This window comes from Triturus cristatus, chromosome 12 (genome assembly GCF_964204655.1).
Source record: "Triturus cristatus chromosome 12, aTriCri1.1, whole genome shotgun sequence".
In the NCBI taxonomy this organism is placed as follows: Eukaryota; Metazoa; Chordata; class Amphibia; order Caudata; family Salamandridae; genus Triturus; species Triturus cristatus.
In genome coordinates this window covers 96,335,599-96,363,092 of record NC_140595.1, presented here as the reverse complement: position 1 = coordinate 96,363,092, position 27,494 = coordinate 96,335,599, and the positions used below count along the sequence as shown (strand labels likewise).

Below are 27,494 nucleotides of genomic sequence, written 5' to 3'. Positions count from 1 at the left end.
GAGGCCCCTGCTCTGTACGGAGCCATGTCATCAAGGGTGACTCAACTTCCTATGCCCGTCTGTTGACATTGAGGAGTGTATATACTGGATACATGGCAGTGGTGTCCACTGTTGGTGTGGAATTGAAGTATACTCCATCAGTTCCAGGTCATGACACCCATAACAGGTTTTTCTCATTTACACAAGATTCAACACAACTTCATTCCCCATCATCATTTTCTCATGATTCTATTCAGAGCCCTTAAGGCTTCTTGGGGTGACGTAGCTCATCCAGTAGTTTTTTTCTCTGCATTCTGGGTCTTATAATTCTTTGTTTCCCATTATGTAAGAAATCTGCAATTTCGAGAATTTAAAAAAACAAGACAACATGAACTACTCACTGCTGACTTGGCAGCTTGTGGGCTCCGTCGTTTTGACACATTCTGTAGCTGGTAGCTTCCGATTTATACTACACGAATGTCCATTTAGTATTCTTCCCGAGCCCTAACATTCTTGGGATTAAATGCTTGATAACAGCTGTGCCAAAAAGTGCAATGGAGCGATAAAAGTGTGTTTGTAATAGAGGTGTTTTTGGGCTGCCGCATTACTCAGTACTCCACTCCTATACAATTGGCCACCATTGCACAGGCATCCTATTACTGCTTTTCAATCAGTTCATTGTGTCTGTGTGGTAGACTAATTGCTGGTTTAGTATTGAACATGCTACTCACTGAGTACTTGGTGTATGATATTTTAATGTGTTCCTTTAGATGCAAATGTGTGGTCTGTATTCTCACAGCTCATAAGTGGCCCTGTGTCTTGTGTAACACCATCAGGCAATTGTGGATTAATATGTGGTCTGCATTCTCACAGCTCATAAGTGGCCCTGTGTCCTGTGTAACACCATCAGGCAACTGTGGATTTTTAGCCAGGATCGTGTTTTATGCTGAAAGTGTTTTTTTGCATCTCGCATAGGTATGGATGCAATAGTTTCAGAATCCAAGGGGAGGAGGTTTCGAAAATCCAGGACTGATTGAAGATGTCCCAAAACCCAACTGTGCAGCTTGATGGCTATGAAGGATGATGCTCCTGGCATCCTAGTACGAACAGACGACTGTTGAGCTGAGTCGCTTGATTCTTCGGAGGGCTCTCCATGGACGTCATTCCAGCAACATGTATGGGGTAACACAAGCGACATGATACACAATTTGATCTGATTGACAGAAATCACAGGATTGTCCCATGGTCCCACCCTTAGCCACCCAATATCACCTAGTTAAATATTAACATTTGGGCAAATAGCAAGTCGTAGAAACTTAAAAAAGGCAACGCTCCAACACCGTTCTCACCAGTCCACCGCAAGCGTTTACCTGATTTCGAAAGGGGAGGTGGAACCACTAGGGTTTACCTGATTTCGGAGGGGGAGGTGGAACTAAGATCAGTATAGACGGAGCAACCATCTTTTTTTGGTTGATGTCCTGTTGCTGCTCTCCTCTCGTTGAGGTTCTTAGTTTCTTTATATTTTATAGAAAGGAATTTGAAATCTGCAGAGTTAATGGTCTGAAATACCCAATTTAATATTTTGAAAATAGCCTATAGATGACAGAACCGCAAAAAAGAGCAGAACAAGGAAGTGTATTTTCATGCTGTCAGTTTTTACTTATAGGGAAATGTATCCACAGCCGTGGGAAAGGCAGTCAGAAGGACAATAAACGATAAAGAAAGATTGTCTCCCCCACGCCCTCGACCGGAAAGTTTGCATATCAGATGAACTGCGCTTACGGTCTAAAGGGCAAACATGACCTGGATAAGACACAGAAATTTGATTCAAGACCAGAATGAATAAACCATTCATCCATGCCATGTTAAAAAAAAAAAAATACAAATGGGTGCGTCAAAGTGTTTTTTGCGATGGTCGCTATGTTCAAGTATTGCTGCAGCATTGCACTGCACGAGTATCTTATACTATCTGTAACTACACGACCATATACATGCGTTTTGTTTTCGAGACTGACCACTCTGTGTGCCTTAATAAGAGGGATCTTTCGAACCGTGGATATCTTTCCCTCCCTGTGCCAACTCTGGCGGGGATACTCTGGGTGAGCAAGTGAGGGTCCAAAGGAATTGTCCATTGAGGAGCAAGCATGATAGGTCTATCATCTTTGTGGTGCAATCTTCTTTACGGGGACAGTATATTCTGTCCTTAAAACTGTTTTTGTGAGAGGTATTTCCAACCTATGACATTGAATGTGCATTTCTGAGCGCTGAGGCCTGCACCTCAACAGTAGATAGGCTCTATTGGCTCCCAACATAAACTTTTTTGCACACCTATTTAGAACCTAGGTTTGAAAAATTGTTACCTGTCGGCGTAAATGGCAGATCTTGTGTCAATGAATCAGGATCTTCAACTATTTACACTGGAATGTTTCTAGCCAGGGATTGGGGGGGGGTAGAATGCAGTCAATTCCCAAGAACTTTTAAGGCTAGGCACAAATATGTTCCAGGTCATTTCCTACCCTGGAAAAGCACGCAGAAAACTAGTCCTGGAAAATGCATTTAAAAGTGTGGTGTTTCCTGGAACTGGAAGAGAAAAATCCCTATATTTCATAGAGGAAGAATTGTTTTTCAAGTGAGGACAAGCATCGGCAAAGCCAATGGGTCTGGCCTTGGCAACAGTGCAATTTTATTTATTCTGTTTACTTTACAAACACGTACAATATGCAAAATAAATGGCTAATATATATTAAGACTGGCTGTGGATTAAATAGGCTCCTGATTGCTCCATGGTGTATTTTGTGGTGAGCTGAAACAAATGTGTCAAAACAATACCCTTGCAGGTGTAGAGTGACGCAAATTTAAAGTGTCGCTGGTGTTGAGGGACCTCTATACTTGAGCTGCCCTCACCTAAACTTGGGTTCTACTCGGAGTTCTCTGCTTCCGTTTTGCTTAATTTATGCATCACTCTATGCCTGCAAGGGTATTGTTTTAACATATATATACACATACATATATGCAATTTTATTATTCATTTTCTGGAAAACATTTAGGCCATACCTTAAAAATACTATTCATCATGAGAGAAAAAGAAAGAAACATGTTTTCTATTAGTTTCCTTTTACTTCGAGCTCCTATATGTATGTAGTTTCCTGGCATGATCCTAGACCAGAGGTCTTCAAACTGTGGAGCACGCCTGCCTGGGGGGCCATGGCTGCATTCCCCGGAAGGTGCAGATGACTCAACAAGTACTTGTAAATGAAGATGGCCTGGAAGCACAACTAAGTACGTTCCCAGGCTGTCTTCATTTACATGCAGTCCTTGAAATGGTAAAAAAAAAACATACGTTCTCATAATGTTAAAGAAAGTATTTCCATCCGATTCGCACAACTTGCAATTATTTTTCATTTAAGGTTTCTGTATTTTATTATTTTATATGCAGGTAACTGAAAGTGGAAAAACAAGACACTTACAAAATATTTTGTTCCTTTTAGCCACGCGGCGGCACAAATGAGCAAAATATTCTTAAAGTTTTTGTTTTTCACTTTCAGGTAATTGCATGTAAAATAATGGAGAAACATTAAACAAAAAATAAATGCAGATTAAGCTAATCAGATAGAAATACATTGTTTATGTTATGAAATTTCATTTGGGTAATGTGAACACTACAGATGTGAGTAATAGTGGCTTGTTTATTTATAGTGCTACAAGGTCCCAGTCTGGAGCAGATAGGCAAGTCATTATATAAAAAAACATTATACAGTATGTTAGACTGCTGCAAAATGATTTGATGTTTTAAGATAAAGTAAGTGCTTTAAACTTGGATATTTGAGTAATAGGTAAATAATACCTAGTGCACACATTTGTCTAATAAAAGTACGCTTTCTAGAACTCATCTTATTACACCCTGACATTAAGTATCAAAAAGAATAATTTATTGTCCCCATGTAGCCTCAGGTGATTACATCAATTAAAGACTAAACTGTCTTCCAAGCAGCCTTTACATTTGGTGATTAACCTATTGCCCACATGTACATTCTTTCAGGTAGCAGACACCCTAGTGCGAATGCCTGTTCCGTCCTTAGCTCTGTGTCCCTCCCTGAGCGTCACATCACAGGAAAACTCATCCACACCCCAAACCCGCCCTCCCTTCACTTTTACGTAGAGGCACTTCAAGGGCCACAATAACTGTTCAGGGATGGTTGTTATTTAACTAAAAGTATGGGAACTGCTTTTGTCAAATTAAAAAAGCACGGGGCATGTGAGTCCCAATAGATCCCGTCCACTTTGACCTCTGTTTACATGCACATGTCCTTCAAGGTGAGTCCAGTGGGTGACAGGGAGGAGGCCAGCAGGGTCTTGTCCAGACTGAGCCCTCTGTTCGTCCAGACCCCTTGGGTCTCAGGGTAACGGTCAGGGGAAAGAGGAGAGTAGTGAGACCTGTGGATAGCATCAAAGAGAGAGCCCAGAGGAAGTGCTGCTATATGAGGGTCTGGGGATATTTTTTCAGATTACAATTCATAGAGGCAGCTTCCTCAAAGAGATGCCTGGAGGAAGGTGGGGAGGTTTTTTTTGCAGGGCTTTTTATTGCAGCAGGTGCAGTTCCATTGGGACCCAGTCTCACAACACCCCAATTATGGTCAATTTTTGTTCCAGTTTGATGTATTTGTACGTTAATAAATCTCACATATAGCACGGATTAAAAACGACAGAAAAATACCCCTGAAATAATCTCCTAAGCGCTGTCCTGGAGCTCACTCCTTCCCCTCAGAGCAAACAGGTTTAAAGACCTCTGTTCTAGACGCTTTAAAAAATATTTTTTGCAGTTTTCATACAGCGTGAAAATAACCCAAGGGCACTTGAGCGCTTTGCATGACAAACATGTTCGTGCTTTTTTCAGTTTTTTTAGACACCAGTAGATAAAGGGATTTTCTAAAAACAAACTTCAGCTTTGGAAGTTTGTTTTTCGAAAAATAAAAACTTTAAAGTTTGGTGTAAACGTCCGTCGCAAATGACAGATGCCCTCCAAACTTTACATGTCTTTGTATGACCACTGTGATAGCGGTTCATACAAGCCCATAGAGTTCCCCACAGTGCATGCGGTAAGCTCTACATTTGGTGGGTAGAGTAAAGGCAGGGTTGGAGACGTAAAGCCCTCCTCACCCTGATTGCGTTTCCTTGCCCAACTTTAGATCGCCCCGAGTGCTTTTTGCAGTGTCACGGGATCCTGAGCCGACTGGTGGGACTCGAACTCAGCTCCCCGGTTTCAAAGTTGGCAGATCTGGCGTTAGGTCACATCTGGATTTATAAAAAGGTCACACGCCTAGGATATGCATATCACTGGCAGCCATCTCTGGTGTGTACATTAGTCAGTCTAGCAGCGGTTCCGGTCGGTGGCGCGTGCGTGGCGGCCAAGCATCAGGAGAAGGGCGCGGAGCGGACTCACCTGCAGGAGCACTGGGCTGGATTTTGGGGTCTTGTGTACTTGGGAGGTGCTGTAACGGGCGGGAGGGCGCTGCAGAGAATCTCGCCTTGCCCGGGGACTGCAATTTACTGGAAGCAGTGATGAAAGGTCCTTTGTCCTGCCTAGTATGAGTATCAATGAGAAAGAGGAAGTAAAGTCCGTTTCTCCTGCCTATTATGAATATGTGGCGAGAAGGAGGAAGTGGGACGGTGGTTTCGTTTCAGGTTTAGGGCGCAGCACACCGGGGGGAGGCCGGGTTAAAACTGCCGCTCGAGAGGTTGCTGACGTGATTTGTCAGGTTTACTCTCTGTATGGCTGGTAGGCCTTGGGTAAGGCACTGTTGATCCTGACAGGCCAGTAGGGCTGGCGTAGAGTCAGTTGCGTCGCACGCTGTTGCCTTTAAGGCACCAGGGAGGCCGGGGCAGTTAGTCACTTGCTGGGATGCTCAGTTAATAAAGGGCTGGTAGTGGTAGGGAGAGGAACAGCTGATTCAGAGATGCCAGTAGGGGTGGGGCACAGTGAGTGCTAGCGTGAGGTGACCGTTATCTCATACTAATATAAACTCCTGAAATGTATCAATAATAAAATAACTAAAATCTTTCAAGGGGCACTCTCACTGAGATGGGGCACACATGCCCTCAGCGCCATTGCATGTGTAGGAGTCAACTTCAGCCTTAGCCGTCTTTTGCAGTAATGCAAGCTTCCCTCACACGCAGAGCATATACAGTACAAGCAGCAGCAATGCACACGTCCCTCGGAGCAGGTAGAGCACAGGCGGCAGCAATGCAAGCTTCCCTTACAGAGAAGTTACAATGCAAGCTTCCCTCACACGCAGAGCAGATACAGCACAAGCAGCACCAGTGCACAATTCCCTCACAGAGCAGGTATAGCACAGGCTGCAGCGATGCAAGCAACAGCCCATCTCATGCTGGCAGTATGGCTGTTGTGTTTGCAGTGGTAAAAGCAAAAAGAAGTGCCAGAAAATGCAGAGCTGTAGACACTGATAACATCTGTCCAATTTTTGATATTTCTACCAAGAGAAAGCAAAATACCTTTGGAAATGTTGGTTCCAAAGCATACTTTGTTTCCTCTTTAGAATTGTCATCTTGATTACCATTGAGTTGGGTAAAAATGAATATCTGTAATTCAGCGCAAAAATACCCTCCTGGGTGAACGTGCATTTTACATATACATGTTATGTTATCTTTGAAATAGACTGGCACTATGAAGATAGGGTTGGCTTTATATCAGCATTCTGTGCAGTCAAGCTGACTTTTCTGTAGAGCGATCAGAGATGTATACAACATTCATCCACACATTAACTTATGTTTATATTTTGGTTTTGTAAAGCGCTTGGCTGCCCAATGGCTTCCCCGCAGTGGTGAGTGCTGAACTGAATAACTATGCCCGCTAATGTTTTAAAGAGGAAACAGCCAGGTCTTGAGTTTTTTTCTAAAGGTGAGTTCATCTTGCAGTGATCTGAGGCCAAGAGGGAGATCATTCCACAATTTAGGTGCCAAGTGTGCAAATGATCTTCCTCTCCATCTTGTCCTTTTGACTCTGGTCGTGCTGAGGAGATGTACAGAGGCTCTTAAGAGTCTGGCTGGAACATACGTAGATACCAGATTTCTCAGACTGAAAGAAGGACAAAAGGATCTACACGTGAGGGTGTCACAGTCGATAAAAAGAGGTGAAATAGAAGGTCTCTGCAGTCAAATGGAGTAATAAAGACGTCACATTTGGTCTGCAAAATGTGGGTGATTTGCTTAAAGGATAAGAGCTTATAATCATGAAGACACAGAAGATCCTCTAATAGTGGTGGTCAGAATATCTATGGATAGTTTGAACATTACGTCGTAATCTGGGAAAATAAGTTGTACAACGTACTTTCTCAAGGGATTCAAGATTATGCTATTGTAAGAGACTTGGCTGACCAAATAGCTAACACTAATGACATCCAAGTCTTTGGTAAAGAGGCTGTTCATAGTAGTAGAGCTGAACTGAAAGGTAGGAGGCGCTTGGAAAAATAGTACACTTTTAATTATATGCTGAGATTTGTACTTTCAATGAAGCAACAGTGTTGTGTGTGATGTTGTCACTGGGTATCAACACCATTACTTATGCAAGCTGTGAATGTAGGTATCAGTGCCAATTATGATGTCGGCTGTGATGCCCTTAGTAGTCAATTTATTTTGTACTGAGATCTCTTTTTGCATTGCCATCAGTGGTTATCAACAACATTTGTGCAATGGTGCATTTGTGGTAATTCATTAGTTCCTTTTTTCCAGCCCACAGTGGTCAGTGTTATTTGGGATGTTGGTTGTGATATTATCAAGGCTGTAAGTTCCATTTTGGTGTCAGGAATTATCATCACCGTAACATCTTGTCAGCTGTGATTTCATCTGCTGGTATCATTGTCATTGTGATATCATTTCTAGCCAGTGTCATTTCTAGCGCCAACCCACCCAAGGAACTGTGATGTCATCATCTGTGGGATTTGTCAGAACCTCTGTGATGTTATGGAGTAGTGTTGAGTTACACATCAATATTCAGATTTCATAGCATTTCAGAACTTCTGCGCTTCTGAGTGACCCAGGTTTATTACCAACTCAGTTTAATCATTATTTTCTTTTCAGAAGCAGGCAAGTCTGTCATGTTACTGTCCTTGTTCCAGCCCTACTGTCCTCCAGGTGAACTATCGAACTGGTCAAGGAACTGCCTTATTTCCCTCTTGCTCGGGTGTGCGGAGAAAGACCATACATTTGTGAAAACCCTAGGAGACATCCACCCCTTTTCGAGAAAGATTGGAAAAGGTGTGATGGTCCCTCTGTACCATCAGCTCATTAACTTTCCTCTTAAGCAAACGCCATGGCATACCTTGGAAATTAAGTTCATAATTAACACAATAGAGCAGAATGTGGAAAGAGATTTTTATCACAGTAAAAAAATGACATTTTCATGACTTTAGTAAAAATACAATCAGAAAGAACCTAAGTACGAGAACACACGTGGCTAAAGTTAGAAACAAAGTGCATCTTTCATGACCAGCACATTCAGTTTCATATTCTTATTACAAACAAAACATGAACAAACTGAACATAAATCGGTACAAAGTGTGAATTTTGGGTCAGACCAGCTGCATAACACACTTTGCCCAGAATTTATACCAAACCATGGCAAAATCCAGAAATTCTGAGATGAGTTCCCATGCCTGTTTGATGCTGCAGAGATAATTTACTCACATTAAACAATACATATCCACTCTTTTAAACTAGACATTCACTGGTAGGTCATGTCCTCTGTATTCTTCTAAATATGTAACAGTGTCCACAACTCTACTGGCTTCGAAGGTGCAGTAGTTGTAATATACCTAAAATATATGCCCATGGTGAGAGCATTTTGAAACAAATTTGGCAGGAATATTGCAAATGTGTCCATTACGTTTAGTGAAATTAGTTAATCGTCCTCATTTGTTTGCTACATCAAGCCCAATTGCCCACCTGCTGATTAGCACCATAAGATCTCCCGGATAGGATGAGATTTAAGTCCTGTGAGCTCTTACTGATAGGAGGAGTTTGCTTCAATTTAGCTTCTCGTGAGCTCTTCGTGATCAAGAGCGATTAGCGCAGTGCGCTTGTCGTGATCAAAGTGGATTGGCACAGTGAGTTCTTCATTATAGACGGGATTGTTGCCAGGCACGGCCTTCTCGAGAATGTGGGATTGGGACACACGTTCTTCATGCTAGAAGAGGATTGTAGCTCTTCATGCCAGAAGTGGACTGGGCCTTTGAGCTCTTTGTGGAAGGAGGGGATTGCCATTCTGTGAACTCCTTCTCATTGAAGGGCATTGAGCTTTCATGATAGATGAGTTCTGCCCTGTGAGCTCTTCCCGATAGAAGGGGAGTGGTGCTGTGTGATCTTAGTGATAGATTTGTACAGTGACTCCTTGGGATTCAAAAGAAGTGGCGCAATGAGTATTTCATAGCAGAAAGGAATTTGTGCAGTGAGCTGTTCGTGATAGAAGGGGATGGGCACAGTGTGCTCTTTCTAAGAGAAGAGGATTGCTACCATTTCAGCTTTTTGTTGGTGCCACAAGCTCTTTGTAATTTAAAAACAATGCTGCACTGTGATCTTTCCTTGTAATTAATTATCACCCCATAAGTTCTCCTCGCGATCAATGGATTGAACTTTGACAGATACTTTTGCCCCATTTTTCGGTCATTTTATCGCTTTCCTTTGTTTCTGTTACAATTTTCCAAAAGCACAGTTTGAAATTGTAGCATGGCGACAGACTAACTGGAGGTACATAGATGTGAACTTGTGGTACACCTATATAATCTTATGATGTCTAACGGTACTGGGAGAGAAGAAAGAAAGGCGCAGCTAGAGGCGAAACAGAGGTGGAGTGACATCTGAACCAAAGGTGCAAGGTCAGACGAGTTGCAGAATGGTGCAGGTGAACTGTGAAAAAAGGGATATGTGAACTTTGAGTGTAGATACGGTAAAATCACACAGGGCTTCAAGATGGTGAAGTTGAGATGAGAATGGCTGCATTATCAGTAAAACATTGGAACCTGGATTTACGTGGAGTGAAATGAGGAGTAAAGGTATATTATAGATAGATAGATGTAACTGGAGAGACAAAATGCCATATGGATCGGAACCGGGCTTACACTGAAAATCACAAGCAGCACACAGATGCAAACAGAAGTTAACTGGATGGACACACAGGCACACGGAAACAAGAAACCATGGATCATCAGATCTGGGTATCTGCCTTCTGTATTCTGCTTCTAGGTCCAGGAAATGCTCCATCCTTTGTGCAATAAAGTCACATCTTGGGGTAGCTGGCCAGGTTGGCAATCCCACAGGCATTCTGCTTGTTCCTGGCCATCAGGATGTAGCCCTTGTTGCCCCAGTCTTCTCCCCAGCTGTAGTATGAAGAAATGGAAAAGTTTGGTTAGAGTAGGAAACATATTCACATCTTCTCTTTATGTATACACACAATATACTCGGGGGTAACTAATAAGTTGTCTGCCTCTGCAAAGCCCCCTCAGCAAAAGTCAGAGAGCTGCATACCTCTGCTGAAGGCAGTCACTGGTCTACCCCTTCACATCCAGCTCAGAAATAGTCAATTTGCTGTCTGTTATAACACTCAATTCTGAAAGATAGCTATTGAGATGTCTATCACTATGCAGATTGGCCAAGGATAGCCAGTGATGTAACACAGCTAATGATATGTCTACACCTGCCCATCATGTTCAAGAACGTTCAGTTAACAGTCTATGATTGTTTGAGCATCAAGCTCAAAGGCAGTCAATACGGTTTATACTTCAAGGGATCATCATTGATATACACATACAAAACTCAGTTCCTGCAGTGGTCATAATCCCAAGACACATGCAGTGATGCTAGAATATATAATTTCAGCTTGGCCAAAGTAGGCATCTTTCAGGCATTATGGCACAAAGATGCCTTCTTTGCAGTTCTGGTCATACAAATTTCCTAGGGTATTAAGAAACTTTCATTTCCGATTTCTCCTCCTGGGAGCCGGACATGGTTTACAAACTCTAGCAGGGCCTTCAAAGTTGGGGATACCTGTTTGCTTGTATATAAAGGAGGATCTCTCAGGGTCCTTTGACACTGTAGTCCATTGGGTTATTATTGACATTCCTAGGTGCACACCTGGGTGGGGAGAGGAAGGCCTTTGAGAGTTTTTATTTTCTTGTGCCCTCTTTGGACGTACACAGTACATCCAGATAAATTCCTTTAGGTCCCCTTCACATCCAGCCCAGAACTAAGACCACCAGGGGCGTTTTTTCCCTAGAACCTTTAATGTACATTTTGAGCTGCATAGCAATTTTGTATCGAGCTGTGGATCTCCATCGATCAGTATGCTGGTGACATTCTTATGTATAATTGAATCTCAACTTGATTAATCAAGACCTAGATGAGAGTAATATGTCTGAAGTGAATGAGTTTGCTTCCATCCTCTGGAAAGACCAATTACACAGCCATTGTATGGGTATTTATCTTGGCAATTATCAACTCTGCCAAGTGCCTTACTTAGCTTTATGTTTCTATCCAGACCTTTTATGTCCATCAACCCCAGATAGGTCTGTCAGCCAGAAACAGATATACGTTCTGAAGGTCATCAAGCAGTTTATTTCAAACCAGAGCTTTCTGTTCTTGGTACAGGGTCTTGGACTTTCAAATGTGTATAGTGCCCATGTTGTTTTATTTAACCTTCTGAAGTAAGTTCTGTTTTTTGTGAAAGTTGGTTTTAATTCAGGTGCCAGAAAATTCGGAAAAATCTCTCATAGGCTTAAGTTGTTCCATTAATTACTAGTTTTTCCTTTCTCAGATTTCCATATGAACAATCAATATCTCTGATAACCTTCTTTCAAACTCTCCTCAGCAGATAGTATCCCACTTGCCTTTTGATATTAATTGTGTTACACTAATCCATAGTTAAAACAAGAAGACAAAATCAGATAATGAAGCACCCTTTTGGTGAGTCAAGATCCAGTTCACACCAAACATTTTCCGGACACTCTTCTTTAGATTGTTAGTCCAGAAATATACTGTGCTCCATCTTGCGAACATTTACTCCTCATGATAAACAACCCTCTTGAATGGCGTCATCAACAAGATGGTTTTTCAAATAAAATAAGAATCCTGGTGCCTCAACAAAATGAACTGATGCAGCTACTGCCTCAGCAGGTCTTTTGTAGGGCAGGGGATTTACTGTCTATCTTAAAAGTGAAGTCTCAGTTTTTCAACATTATAATGCTATTTCCTATAGAGCTGCCTTTCTTTTTCCTTTAAAAAGGATTTAGAAAATAATGTCTCAGATGCCCCTATTTCCACTGTAATGGGTTTTTAGGCTATAATTGACTTCTTAAAAAAGTGGATTCAGTTAATTCAGCTTGCAGATAGGAGTAGTTTTAAAAATCTCGTTTTTACAGACATATTATCCCTTGTCTAGTCGTTTCATAGGTAATAATCCCAACACATCTCATGCACCTCATATATAAGTGAGCTCCTTTATCCCTTCCAGCCTTGCATGCAAGTTCTGGGCCAACTGCACGCTTTCCACCTAATAAACAGTTTGATCAGATGCTTCTAGTGTGACCAAATCCATGTACAGTTACGAAGCCCACTGCATCCAGATCATCTTGCAAACCAGAAGAACTTCTTGCTGATCACGTATAAGACATGCATAGATAAAGAATCGATAGTAACCCTTCTCACCTAGTACCTAGATAAGGATCTGACTGTACCCCCTGCCGTTGTTGCATGGAAAATGAACAAACCACACACTATCTGACTCCTACGTAAGCCCTAAAGTGTGAGATTTTTTTTTAGGTCTCACCTAGACAGCGTTTGTGCTGTCTCTTGGAGACATGCTGTATCTAGTATATGCCCATCTTTTTCATTGGTTCCTGTTGCTGTCCTTTAGAAATGCTGGCTTTTCATTGGTGAATACACTTAGTAGTCCCTCCTTTTGGAATTTTGTATCCTCCCATGCGGACTGCCCCTCTTACATGTGTTCCTATAGTTCAAGTTATTTATACTTAGATAGAACTCTTTTCTTATTCAAACCAACCACTAAGCAACCACAACGGTGGACCATAGGTGCTGCACCTCACTCTGTTTCCTCTTCGTCAACTCGTCTGTGCACAACAATTCCTGTCACTGCAGTTGTTCGGTACAACTGCTCCACAGAATAGGAAATTGTACCTAGTATGGAATGGTGCACTGGTAATCTTCTTATCTAAAATGACAAAGCAAACAATCGTAGTGACAGGTGTTCATAAAATAAAATAAAAAGGATCTTTTATTACTATATAAAACATCCAGCCAAAGCAGTCTACATGCCAACTATCATAGATGATAGTTGGAGTGTAGGCAGCTTTTCTCATACTGGAGGTACTATTGACGGGGCTATCAAACCCGTGCCCATACGTATGTATTAATCATCAAGTAAAGATTTACCGATGATATATCCTCTAACACACAGAGGAGGAACCTAATGTTTACAGCATTCACTTACACGAAGTAGTGGGAATATTTCAACAATTAATTTATATTTGGAAAGCCCTGATGAAGTTCAAGTTCAATAAAAAGGAACACCTATCACTACAATTGTTTGCTTTGTCATTTTGAATAAGAAGATTACCAGTGCACCATTCCATACTAAGTACAAGAACTCTTTTTTTTAGTTGGCTTCCCTCTTTGCTAGTTAACTGTTCAGTTCAGTTCAAACATAAAGTTTATTTAGACAATTTAGTCTTTAAGCTACAACTCATACAATGGTTTTTAAAAGAGTTTACACATTAAAGATTCTTATTCCCAACAATAAAAACATCATATAAACCTTAAAACTTCATACCGAAAATTTTAAAAACAGTAATATTTAATTTCAGATTGCGATACGCTTTTCTGTGCTTAAGCCTCTAATGAATTAGGAAACGTATATACACCCTGCATAAATTTCCCAATGGCTATCGCAGTATCTAAATTTTCCATATCCGCAAGAAGCTCCCATGCTTGCAAGAGCGCCTTTACATCATACTTTAAAAAAAGCGGGCGAAGAAATAATGTACGTAAATGTAAAAAATTTTGACAATCCAATAAAATGTGTAAAATGTTACATTTCATCCCCATCTTACACATACATTTACCATCGGGTTGCATTAGGCCTGATTTTATTGCACTATTTGTTACAGCCGGATTTATTCCAATTCTTATCCTTAAAACTTCCCTTCTTAACCTTCGATTTGGTAATATGTCTAGGTAGGGATAGCTTATATCTTTCTCCCAGCTTTTGCTCATAAATTTTACATAATCTTTCTTACTCAAATACTCCCGGTCTATTGCTCTTGACAATTCTTTTCCCTGCATTTTGAGTACACTCTTTGTTACATTGATTTGTAATGTCTTCGGATCTATTTTCACCTTCAGGTGGTCACAGATGGCCTGAAGTTTGCATCTTGTAGCTTTAGCCCATTTTAGCTCACTAACTTGGATCTCTTTCATACACCATTGAGATACCTTTGTGACCTCCTCATGACCCAAGCGATTCCAAAATCTGAGTAGACATTGTTGCACCTGAATATTCCACGCTATCAGCCCTGCTTCCAGTCTAATAGCTTGAATCATTGCTGAGCTTGGCAGGGACAATAAAGATTTTAGGGATTTCCCTTCCTCTTTGTCCCAGGAGCTTTTACCATCGATACAGAAGATTTCTGAACCATATTGGAGTTGTGGGGGAATCATTGCTTTATCTTTTCAGCCCGCATACCACCAGCTGTGCTTTTATTTTCTGTGCCTCAAAGTGCATACCCCACTTCATAGAATTTGTAAACCATATTCCAAGGTATTTATATTCATTTACAATATCTAGTTTAGTTTGGCCCAGATACCAATTGCACTTCGTATTCCTCTTCCTGAAGCACAAAATCTTTGTTTTGTCCATGTTTACTGTTAGTCGTTTTGCCGTACAGTATGCGCTGAAAATATTCAGCTTTCTTTGTAGACCCACCTCAGTTTGGTCCAATATTACTAGATAGTCGGCATACAGCAAACAGGACAGGTACCTTCCGTTTACTTACGGGCTTGCGCCTCTAGCAGAACCCAGAGTAGCGGGCAAATCAGAAGCGGAGCCAAAACACAACCTTGCCTAAGTTCGTTATTTATTGCTATTTCTGGTGTTAGGCCGCCAGATGTATCTTTAATTACTTGTGCCCAATTATGACTGTGTAGCTCCTGAATCACCATCAAGAGATCAGGTGGAACCTCATAGTTTCTCATTGTCTCCCACAAACACTCCCTATCCACCAAATCAAACGCTGCGCGAAAGTCCACGAAACGCAATACAACTTGCCCTGCTGCTCCATGGACTTCCGCGCCACGACCCACAAGGCAAAGCAGTGGTCAATAGTTGAGTGTCCTTCCTTAAAGCCTCCCTGTTCTATTGGGACTATCGACCGCCGCTCTACCCATTCCTTTAATCTACCAAGGATTATTTTTGAGAATACCTTTTCTCCAATGTCCAATAAGTTAATTAACCTGTAGTTCATTGGGTCCTTTCTATCGCCTTTTTTATGTAGTGGTCTAATTATTGACCCACTCCAGGTTTTAGGAATACAACCTGAGTCTAAAATGGCCATAAACCAATGGGATAGGAATCCTGCCCACCAATCTATTTGAGGTTTAATTATTATGGCTGGGAGATTATCAGGTCCAGCTGCACAATATAAATTCAGCTTCTTGATTTTTTCTTTTACTTTCTCTATATTAAAGGCCGGTTTTAACTCCTCTACGGATACTGTCCAGATGGATTTTTCCTTATTTATTTCCAAGTTCTTATTTGCTTTATATAAGTTTCCTAAATAATTTACCCATGCTGCCTCTTCCACCACACAGCTCATATTTCCCGGAGTCCTTCCTGCGGCGTCCTGTATCAACATCCAGAAACCTTTCATATTTTTAGTTTCAATTGTTTCTAGGAGGCTTTCCCAACATTTCCCCCTAAAAATCCTTTTCTGCTTCTTTACTAAGGATTTGTATTCTTTCTTCAAGTTGAGCAGAATCTCTAAATTCCCAACTTCATAACATTTTCTCTGGCACCGCTCTTTTTTCTGAATGTCCCTTTTTTTATTCCTACAGGCAAGATTAAACCTCCTTGGTTGCCTTCCTTGGCTATGTTGTATTTTTACCTTACCCTGTTTCTTATCGTTTAGATGCACTCTGAGGCATTGTACAGCCTGTACTATTTTATTCTCGTACCATTCTACCTGCTGCCCTTCAGGACTGTCCTTCGTTAAGTTTTGTTGAAAGCTTACTAATTTCTTCACATATTCTTCCATCAATTTTGTAGTAAGGCGCTTGGGATATTCCACATTTTGGGGGATCACTCTCTCACATGGGCTTATCGCTTCCCTTAAATATTCGCAATATAAAGCATTATGGTCACTATCCTTGAGCTTGATTATCCGGAACTTTTTTACCAATTCATAATTCCAAGCCTGGACAAAAATATAATCTACAGGACACTGTTGACTACCTACTCTAAAAGTCTGTGTGGCTGGGCGGTCTGGGTCCAGTCTACCATTTAAGCATATTAAACCTGTAGATCCCAGAAACTTCCCTAATGCTTCATCCTGATTAGTAGTTACACACATGGGAAATTTTGCTGACTCTATATTATAAGAGCTCAAAATTTCCTCAAAGCAGTAATCTCACTTTTCGTAATTTAGTTTGTGATTAAAATCGCCCATTATCGCCATTACATCTGTTCCATATATTTCATTTAAATTAACTATATCCTTTTTAAGGAGCACCATTTCTGTATCATATATTCTTTTTGAAAGCTCCATTGGATATATACATTTATGATAATCAGATTCTCCTCCTTCCCTTCAATGTCCAAATGGGATACTTAACAACCCAGCACCCATTTACATAATGTGCTAATTACCTTTACCTCTTTCACTAGCCTGGTTGAGATGAGTCATAATCCCACCCGACGGTCGTCCAAATCTTCTTTTTATTTTTCTGGCTGGTTTATGAATTTGAACAAACCCTTCAACTACTGGGGTGTTGCCGCATAGCCATGTCTCCTGCAAACAAATAATATCAACGTGCTTTGCGACGTGATTTAAGTTGTCCACCTTTTTTGTCCTCCCAACCCGTTTATATTCCATGATATTATTCTCAGACTATGCAGCAACTCGGTGTCCTAATCGATTTTACTAAGGCACCTTGATTCATTCAGGCCCCATGTAGAAGTACATAGAATACTATTATCCGAGCCCCAATTGCCCCAGATTTTATTGGACTCCCGGTTTTCTACTGCTATGGTAATATTTTCCTTCTCACCTCGCCCCCCTGCTACTAACTTTACCTGCCTTACCCCCAACCCTGCACGGAATCTCAGAAAGTCTCCCTTTCGCTGTTTCCCCTTTTCTACTTCTACTTCCGGGGTTATCTTTATACCCTCTTTTAAAATCTCCTTCTCGGCTTTCCGAATAACTGCCTTAACCAGACCTGAGTAGAATTGGACTTTTGTGTATTCTATGCTTTTATTATTTCTACTGAACCCTACCTGTCTCAGGTCTTTTGTACCAATTTCTTTTAGACTTGGACATTTTGCAAAGGAAAATAAGAGTTGGGAACGATTTAAAGGGACAATCTTCCTTTGTTTTTTCCTCCCCATCTCTTGATCAGCGGGTTTAAAATGAATCCACATTTTGTTCTTATTATCTGAGGAAATGTTTGTGTCCCAATCCCACACTGGTGTGTTGGTTCTACTTACTAAGTTTCAAGGGGAATATTGCCTACCTAGCTTATTTCCATTAATTTTTAAGCTCTTATCCTCTCTACAGGATTTACGGGTGCATTTTGCCGGGACCTTTCTCCCTTCCGCTTCTGCATCTACTCCTACAGACCCAAGTTGTCTCTCTATACGGTTTCTTCCCCTTTTATTATTTAGCAGCGTTCTATTTTCATAAGTTTGTTCCCTGGTCTGCAGTTCCCTGCCCTTCTCTTTAGTTGGTGCCTTCTTTCTTCTATGTATACGAGAAGGTCTTTTGTGAGAGTATCTGAGGGTCTGGTGTTTTGGCCAAGAGAAATTTCCCCGCCTCTTTACCAGCATTGGCCATCTGGAGATATACACATCCGGCTGAGCTCTACCCTCCCTGTGTTCCCTTCTGTGCTGCCTTCTATTAAGGGGTCGGGTACTGGTCTAACCATTGTTGGCACCTGCCCCCTTATCCCCTGTAACTCCTCTATCATTCTTTTAAACTGTATTTCATGGTTATTTAACAGGGTATTATTTAATACAGAGACTTTCAGAAGCCTTGTAACATTTTTTGCAGCATTAGCATAATGTCCAACATAGAAGCAGAGGATGATGTCGTAATATCTAGGCACAGCGTGCCATTCCGTAGCATTTCGTTTACAGAGTCTATGAGCTTGGAGCTTTGGTTCCCCACATGGTCTGCACTTCTTTCAAACGCAGAGTTTGACAAATCAATACGGGTCCCTACATCTTTGGACTTATTCTCCAACGATGTCTCGTTCTCAGCCCCCAACGAGGAAAAAATCCACGGCGAAGATGACAGTCTTGGCTCCAGGGGAGCGAAAATTTGGCTTAGCTCGCTCTGTATGAGAGAAGAATCCGCAATCTCCATTATCGCCTCTTCCCTTGAAACCTCCTTATTACTTGCTGGGCTTTGACCTTTTCCCGGTGTGAGTGTCCTCTAAAAGTGCTTCCCCACAAAGTCCTTTATAGATTTGGACACTAAACCGCTTTCTTTCCCACATCCTTTTGTTTTATCAACTATGGCGGGTTTCTTTGTAATTTTCCTCCCCTCCCTTTTATCATTTCCCACTGGGTTTTTCACGGGCGCCCCTTCTAGCCCTTCTTCAATTGTTGATACCTCAAGTTCATCAGTTTGTTCTGCTAGATTTTTACATGTTTTTCTTGACTTTGCCTTCCTTGGCGCCATTCCAATTAGATCCTCTTTGTATATCCTGTGTTGTTTATAAGTTTAAAGGGTCCGTCTATTTCGTAGGATTTGCCAACAAAATCCCATTAAGCCCTCAAGCGGTTGGCTCTACCTCCTTACACCATACAGTTCTCAGTTCTTCAGTCCCAAGAGTGAGAAGTCAATTTAGACCCTTAATACACACTTCCTCTTGCTCTGCCTGAGCTTTCTATGCTCGAACCAGGTCTAGATTTTAAGTAAATCCATTGTTCTACTTCTTGATATTTAAAAAAAAAAAAAACACTTACCTCACCTGTGTACTGACTGGCTGACAGTGGATCTTCTTTCTTGCACTGGCTTTCCGTAGACTAAATATTTCTATATGTTTCTATATGCTAGCAAAGGTCTTATTCTAAAGCTGCTCAGACCTCACTTGCCCCCCTTGTGCGGCCTTTTTGCCGGGAGTAAGTCGCTTTGCCAGTTTTCCCGGTGTGGCCGTCGCTGCCACCGCTTCTGCTTACCAGGGCCCCCAGCACCCTCCTCTGCAGCCGCCGAATCCACCAAACGGAGGCTTCAGGGCACGCACAGCCGAGAGCACCTGGCTGGGGGCATGCACTGGGGTTGCTCCTTTGCAGTACCGGCCTTTCCAGCCGATACTTACGCTGCCCCCCGAGAGAGTCTCAGTCTTTTTCCATTTTTCCTGCCCTTAAGATGAATGTCTTTCAATAACGGTGAACGGAATGAGCGGTAACTTTTACAGATTTACAGCGGAACACCTATCGCCCGTACACGCGTCCGTTTTCCTCCGTCGTCGTTTATTGTTACATCGCGTAACGTTGCCACGTCAGCCACAGCCACACAGAGGAGAGCTCCAGTAGAAACACTCCTGCCCTCTCCGTGTTGACAAGGGCTCCCTAGTTAACTGTTCTATTTACATGTGCAGTGAAACTTCTGTTGCATCATTTGCTTGCGTTGCTTTATCTCCGGTGCCCCCCTTCCCACATCACTGCTTCGGTTGCTTCACATTCCTTAATCTCCTGGTGCCTTTCCCTCACCTCTCGCACAACACTGCTCACAGGTCCCTACCACCACTCCAAGGCCACTACTGTTTTGCTTGTATTTTTGTTGCCTTACAAACACTTTTATTTATATAACACACCTAGCCATGGGATGGGGTAATTAAACTATCAGCCCATTAACACAGGATGTTGAGCCTGACAGCAGAGTCTAACAGGGATCCCCAGCTCACCAGTCAGCAGCTCGCAGCACTTTGCAATATCCTTTGCCTAGTCATATTGCAGGGTTCAGTACCATACCAGGGCTAAAAGAGGTCCTAAGGGACACTTAATGACAGCCTGTGGTACTGAACCCTCACAACACTCCTTGTTTTAACGTGAAGTCAGAACTGCCATTTTCACTCCCAGCGCTAGGGCACCATTGCAGGTGTACTACATAAAAAAAAAAACACTACGGATTTCTTTATTTTATTAAGGTGCGGAAGGCATATCTGTTGCATAAGTTAAAAACATTGGTATTTATAATGCCAATAGCTCCAACTCCAACAAATGCGAGACCTATTGCATTTCCAATGCTTGTTTTTATTGTTGGTGGACCAGCAAAGCTGCAGTGTTTTGAGCACTCTCAGACAGTGAGTGGGTGGATTCAATGCAAAGTTTCTGTAACACGGGTGCAGATTTGCAGCGTACTCTAGGCATCGAGTAATTCTATTATGTACCAGTATCATTTGTCACTACAGGTACAACTGTGCAGACCCTCCCCCCCTCAGAAAGCATATTGCCTCAAATGTGAATGTTGGTATGGACTCCATATTGAAACTTCTGAGAATCCTCCAAAAGGGCATGTTTGTGTCCTGTCTGGGATAGTGCTCTATCCAAATCTAGTTTAGCTCACCCTCTCATATCTGACGCAGAGTTTTAGTTATGATTTTAGGAATGAATTATCTCTGCTTCTGACTCTGGTTCACTATGCCCTGCCTTACCTGTTCTTAACAATCCAGTGCTTGGCCTTCTTCAGTGTTCCATAGCCCACAACGAGAACAGCATGATCAATGTCTGTGCCATTGCACTCTGGATCGTAGTACACACCTGCAAGGCAGTTAGATCAGAAAGATTAGATGTTGTAGTATACCCAGTATCATAAAAAATAAAAACACCATTTCACAGGGATGTTTGGGGACACGATGATTAGAAGGCCCACTCCTTACATAGCAAACATACTGCCACCCCTACACACATAATATCTCCCTCACTGGATAATCGGTTAATCTTTTAATGTGTGATGCGTAGGGGTCCATAGTAAGATTTTTTTCACCTCACCGTCACTATAGAATTGGAATGAGGACAGGCTGGCGTCAATGCCCACGGACACAGGACCAACCCTTGCCACAGCCTTCTTCAAGACTTTCTCATTCCCCACTGGGATCTCCTTGAAACCTCTGCACTTGGCCGCTCTCCCTGTGGGGTTGTACATGCATTGTTCATCCTGTGGAGTAGGAGTTGTTTGAAAGTGATGAAAACGGTAAAAATGTGTTAATACTATGCAGTAAACTCTAGCAATAAATATTAGACATACTGTTGCATGTGTGAACTTCAGTGTCTGATCCAGATGAAGGTGCCAGGGTGAAAACTCTGAGCTCCACTCGCACAACCCAACAGTCAGTAACCCCCACCACCCCCAAAATACTAGGTGTGATTTATTGTTTGTGCTCTAATATGCAACCACACACTAATCTTTCACATTAACCCAACCAGTTGTGCTCCTGTTGACTTTATCCCTCAGCTTTGAAACAATCTCTCTGACAATGTCCAGAGGCATGCCAAATACCCCAAGATGCCCCAGTTCAGCCTTTTAGACCCTCAAACAGACCCAGTTGAAGTGGGCCTGGAGTTATGATTCTGTAGTTCCAGCGTTTCTGCATATTTTTGAATTTACCTCACTTGAACATAATCCACCGTCTGCTGCATAGTTTGCAAATTTAAAAAAACAAAATTGTTTCCAACTCCGGGGGTTCAAAGGTAAATTTAAAAAGCATCATATGTGTTGTCATGCCGTTACAGAAGCTTAGCAAAGGTACTTTTTGTATTTTGTTAACATGTTTCTTTTTGATTTAATAAAGAGTGTAATACAAATACAAGTCAACTTCCTCATGTACGACATGGAGAAAGCACCCTCCAGGACCATCACCAAACAGAGCATAAACAATTCAAACATTAGTACGGTCATTCTCCCCCATCCTATGACTACTTCCCCTCAGGTAATCGGTGTCACTATGGTCTACATTAGCGTTCTTGTGTTGCATTTTCTCCCCCCACCATGTCTCCATGGCTTCCACCACCTTCAGTCTCCATGGTGCCATCTATTAGTTAGAACATCATGTTCCTCTTCCGCCGGCTCATCCGCTTGTAGATTATTTTAATCGGTGTTCTTCTGCTAGGGTCCATTCCAGCATAGCTCCGAGCCATGCTTGGACTGTAGACCATTTATTGTGAATCCAGCGCATTGCTATGCAGCGCTTAGCAAGTACAAGACCCAGTTTTGCAAATCTATACTGCATGGTTCTGGAATCAAACCCAGGAGGCAATGGAGGATCATCAGTTGGAGGTGAACTTTTGTCACCTCTTCAAGTCTCCTCACCACCTCCTCCCAGTAGCCCTGCAGTTCTCTACAGAATCATGTCATATGCAAAAAAGTGGAGCTTTGCTCCTTACATTTTGGACACGTTGAAGGCTTAGTGGGATACATTTTATGTAGCCTGTCAGGTGTCAAGTAAAGTCTGGTGGAGATAATGACAGTATGTAAGCTTAAATCTGTCATTGGTGGCCACCTCCAGCATCTGGGGGCATGCCTGCGTCCACTCAGCATCTGTTAAGGGACTTTGCAGGTCCCTGTCCCAGGCTTGTTGCAGTTTAAATTGCACTGATGGCTGGTCTACCATCAGCGCTTTGTATATATGGGACACTAGTCAACGTCCCTGTCCTCCCTTTAGTAGTACCTCTAATGTGTGTGATACCTAGGGCACATTTGAGCCTTTGCAGAGGTTGATTTCATTCATCTGGAGAAGATAGCCAAAATCCCTGTGGGAAAATCCTAGGCAAAATGAGCATTTACTGGCGAATCTGATAAAATTACTGATTGGCAGGTAATTCATCATTTCGAAGGGGAAAATCCAAGCATTACTTGTAACCCTCAGTAACTCCACCTCCCTAGAATTACCGCTACCCTGGGTGAGACTGTGCCACTCATAATATAGATGTGATACCTTGTACCTCACGATGAGGTTCTCTGGCTGTAAATCGATCCAGTGCACGTGCAGAAAGAGCTTTAATAAGGCTGCTATTACTGTTCAGAGATGGTGGTTTTACACTTGAAAATGTTTTTCTCACATACACTTTATCTGATAGAGATTTCTAGCCGCAGATTCCTTACCTTTTGAATTTCCCTAGGCATCAGACTGGATCCGGAAAATGTTTTGTGAGCAGTAGTGCTGCGCACCGGTAGGTGGCGTCGGTCAGCTCTGCGTAGCATCGTCGGCGTCGTCTATGCCAGCAGTGACATCCACATCACTTATTAAGGTGGCACCCCAGTGCCCGGACATCAGTTCTTTATGTGCCAGCCAGCACAGATCAGAGAGAAGAGCAACCCCTCTGTTTTTTACAATTTGTTTTCAACATTTTGACGTCGTTTTTTTTAATATCAACTCCTGGTGTGTTGAGAATGTCATTCCGTAAGACAGGTATTAAACCATGTGGGGCCTCTCACTGTACCATGTCAGTGAGAGATCCTCGCCTAATGTGTTTGTGGTACCTGGAACGGGACCACGATTCCAAGTAGTTCTCAGACTTCTCGTCCGTCGGCTGACATAAAGAAGGAGCATCGACGTTCAAAGCATGGTTCCTCAGAACCTATGCCTATGCCGAACCGAGCTTTCCTAGTTTTCCAGGAGACAGAGCAACCGCCGCACAAATAAAAGAATTTTATGAGACCATGCACCTCATTTTTGAGTGGCCGACCCCTCTGGCGTGCTTTTGGGCCCAACAGGGTCAGAGGGGGCTTCATGTGATTCTGGGCTAGTGGCTTTGGCTTCATTGGGCCCCCAAGGATTCGGACTGGCTCTGGTTGTGCTACTTGCGACCTTCCCCTGTGCTGGCATCTATGCTGAAGTTCCCAGCACCCACCAATGGCGCAAGACCCATTCTGATATCCGATGACAGGGAGCCTTGTCAACCAACGTAGACTCCGGCAGTGACAGGGCCACCCATCCTAGATCAGAGCCTGAACCCTATTCTGAAGGGCTAGGCCTCGGGAGAATGAGGGGTCACTGGACCCTTTAGAATACTAGTATGACTAGAATTTGGACTGGTGTGAGGAACTTGGTGATGCCAGCGGACTGGACACGTCGCCAGATACCAGCATGATTTCTCCCCCTACCTTGGCTACAGAGGTGGGAGCAACATATGCAATGGTGGTGCGGAGGTTGGCTGAGGTCCTTGACCTTCAGTTGCCCTCGGTGGCAGTTAAGCCTAACATCTTGATGAAGGTGTTACAACCGGGAGTCTCCTCTTCTGAACCCCTACTCCCATTCAACGATGCCCTCACCGACGTCCTTCTGGGGACTTGGTCCAAACCCAGCATAGGGGCTCCTGTGAATAGGATGATTGCCCCTGCCGCCACCACCCTGCTCCAGGGGACCCAAACTTCCTCGCCAACACCCTACCCCAGAGAGCTTGGTGGTCCAAGACTCCACTTCCCATGGTGCTTTCTCTGCCACTCCCCTGGATAGGGAATCCAAGAGGCTGGATAGCTTGGGAAAAATGTATTTTCTTCCGCCAGCCTAACATTGCAGTCCGTGAACATTGCATGCTTATTGGACCATTATTCCCACACACAGTGGGACACCGTTGCACAAGTTCTGGCACAGGTCCAGGAAGGACCGAGCCATTCTCTCCCAAGCATTTACAGACTGGAGAGAAGCAGCGAAGTTCACCATCCAATGTGGCTTGGATATGACCAACTTGCAGGGCAGAGCGGTTTCATCAATGGTGGCCCTCAGACGTCATGCCTGGCTGAGAACATCTGGCTTTTCGGGGCTGTCCAAAGTTCCCTCATGGACATGCCTTTCGAAGGCACCTGTCTCTTTGGAGACAAGGCAGACTCTGTGCTTGAACGCTTTAAGGACTCGCAGGCTACTGGCCTCTTGGTTGCCCCACGTAACATCTGCCAGGAGGGTGTGTGAAATGCAGGCTTTATCATCCAAGCCTCCAATCCTATCCAGTTTCCCTGACAAACTGGTGCTTCGCACTTGGGCTGCTTTCCGGTCGAAAGTGGTAACACCATTTCATGTGGGCTAATCAATCACCTTGCCCACCTTCAACGCTTCTCCACATCCCTCTAAGTAAGAGGGGCAACTGCACTGTCTGGACCCAAAACAAATGTTGTCGTTTTACTTTGACCTCACACAAGAGTTCTGGGTGGCTGACCAACTATTTTTGAGGTATGAAGGTGCGAAGAAAGGTCGGGCGGTGCAGCAACTGACCATCTCTCGATGGGTCGTTCTTTGCATCACAATCTGCTATGCAATGGCAAAGAAACAGCCTCCTGAAGGCTTAAGAGCTCTTTCCACCAGAGCTAAACCTTCGACCACTGTGTTAGCCTGTGGAGTTCCACTCATGTACATCTGTCAGGTAGTAACGTGGGTGCCCCTGCACATGTTTACCAAACACTACTGCCTGGACAGTCAAGTCCGCAGGGACAGGCACTACGGCTGTTTGGTCCTGCTGGATTACCTAGTTTAAATTTGTCCGCAGACATTCCACCGTGGATGGTATTGCTTGGGTATCTATTCAGAGGTAAGAAATCTGTGGCTAGAAGTCTCTATCAGATGAACAAGTTACTTACCTTCGATAATGCCTTAACTGGTAGATTCCTTACTGACCCACCCATCCTCTCCGCTCTGCAGACAGATCTCTTGGGTCAGGGCTGATTCCTTTTAGGGTCCTACTTTGGACACGCCACTGACAGTGCGCTTCATGGCTCTGTGCTACTGGCATGGAAAGTCGTAAAAAGTAGCTGACATCAGTGTGCCAAGGTGGCTCCTATATAGGTGAGGTGGACATCACTTCCGGTGCAGACGACGCAACCCGGTGCCGACCGACACCACCTACCAGCGCACAGGTGTACTGCTCTGAAAAAAATCTTCCAGATCCAGTCTTACACCTGGGGAAATTCAAAGGTAAGGAATATGCGGCTAGATAGTATCTCTACCAGATAAGGTGTTACCGAAGGTAAGAAACATGTTCTTCATGTCAGTAAATCTTCCAGGTGCTGGAAGTTGGTGTCCTGAGGAGCGATGCCCTCAAAATTGGGAACACCCTTGGATGTGCTTATATGTTTGTTAGTTGGTAGTCACAAATATTTCCTTCAGCCCATCCCCATCCTGGAAACAGTTAGAGATTTGTTCCAGGGCAGGAATAATTCAATTTCCAAAGCAGGCCTCGGAAGGGTACAGAGCAAAAAATGATAGCGATCGAGGGGGAAGCATTTTTTCCAAATGTGAGAACATTTTTCCTGTGAAGAAAAAATTTGTTTGACTGCAATTTAAATCATACCTAACATTTTCAATTGCATAATTGTACATTGTGTACAACTACGCTTGGTAAAATGCTTCTGCAATACTGCAAATAGGACTTCTCTATAGTTACCGAGAAGTACCTCTGGGAATCTGCAGCAATAACAGATTAACTTGCCTATTCATAGAAACCTTTGTAAATTAAAAAAACACATGGAATTTACTCCAAACGTAGGAGGAAACCTGCATAATTAAATTTCCAATTTTGTATGTGTTTCATTCCCAACATATCTTGGTAGAAGACAGAGACATTTCCTCCTTCATTGCTCTGCATACAAGACATTTAGGGGCACATGTACAAAAGGTTTTAGCGGTCGCAAACAGAGAATTGTGCCATTTGTGACCGCTAAATAGCCTACTCTTCAAAAAAGAAAAGAAAACATTTCATTTTTGTTTTTGAAATACCTCCCGTTTTCTTTTAAGGAAAACAGGCTGCAATACAAAACAAATTGCTATATTGAAAAAGCAATCAAAGACATGGTGGTCTGCTGACTTCAGCAGGCCACTGTCCCTGTGATTTTGGCTATTCCCAATGGGTTGCATATTGAGATCTGCCTTATGAATATTGATGAAGTAGGTCCATTTGTGACCCACAGGAAATCGCAAACAGTGTCAGACACACTGTTGTACATCGCATTTTGCACTTCGAATTGTGAGTCACCAAAGTCACAATTAGCAACTCCCAAAATGTAGTGATCGTACATGTAGCCTTTAGAACACTCATTTTCTCACATTCTACAGAGGTAAGATTTTCGGAGAATACTGGGTAAATCAATTTTCCATCTGCTCTATGGGGTAATTCTGGAAAGTAAAGAACAGGAAAGAGAAAAGGTACAGAAATACAAATGTTCAACATGCCATAGAAAACTACTTTCTAAGAATGCACAAAAAGGGTTTTGTGAATGTTGTTATGCTCC

The 27,494-nt window shown here is 42.8% G+C and overlaps 2 protein-coding genes across 3 annotated transcripts in view; both read right to left on the bottom strand.

Annotated features, from left to right (window-relative positions):
• LOC146772716 (cathepsin S-like) overlaps positions 1-5,629 on the bottom strand; it is a 138,048-nt gene extending 132,419 nt beyond the window's left edge. The window contains exon 1 of one of the 2 annotated variants that reach the window (XM_085638765.1): positions 5,420-5,629. The gene's annotated coding sequence lies outside the window, so the exon portion shown is untranslated. The remainder of the gene's footprint in view (positions 1-5,419) is intronic. The other variant, XM_085638766.1, reaches the window with a different exon arrangement.
• Positions 5,630-8,353: 2,724 nt separating this feature from the next.
• Positions 8,354-27,494, bottom strand: part of CTSK (cathepsin K) — a 65,300-nt gene continuing 46,159 nt past the window's right edge. The window contains exons 6-8 of the mRNA XM_085638431.1: positions 21,269-21,434; positions 20,932-21,037; positions 8,354-10,367 (exon numbers count right to left, since the gene is read on the bottom strand). Of these exons, the coding sequence (XP_085494557.1) occupies positions 10,268-10,367; positions 20,932-21,037; positions 21,269-21,434 (372 nt within the window). The 3' untranslated portion in view covers positions 8,354-10,267. The remainder of the gene's footprint in view (positions 10,368-20,931; positions 21,038-21,268; positions 21,435-27,494) is intronic.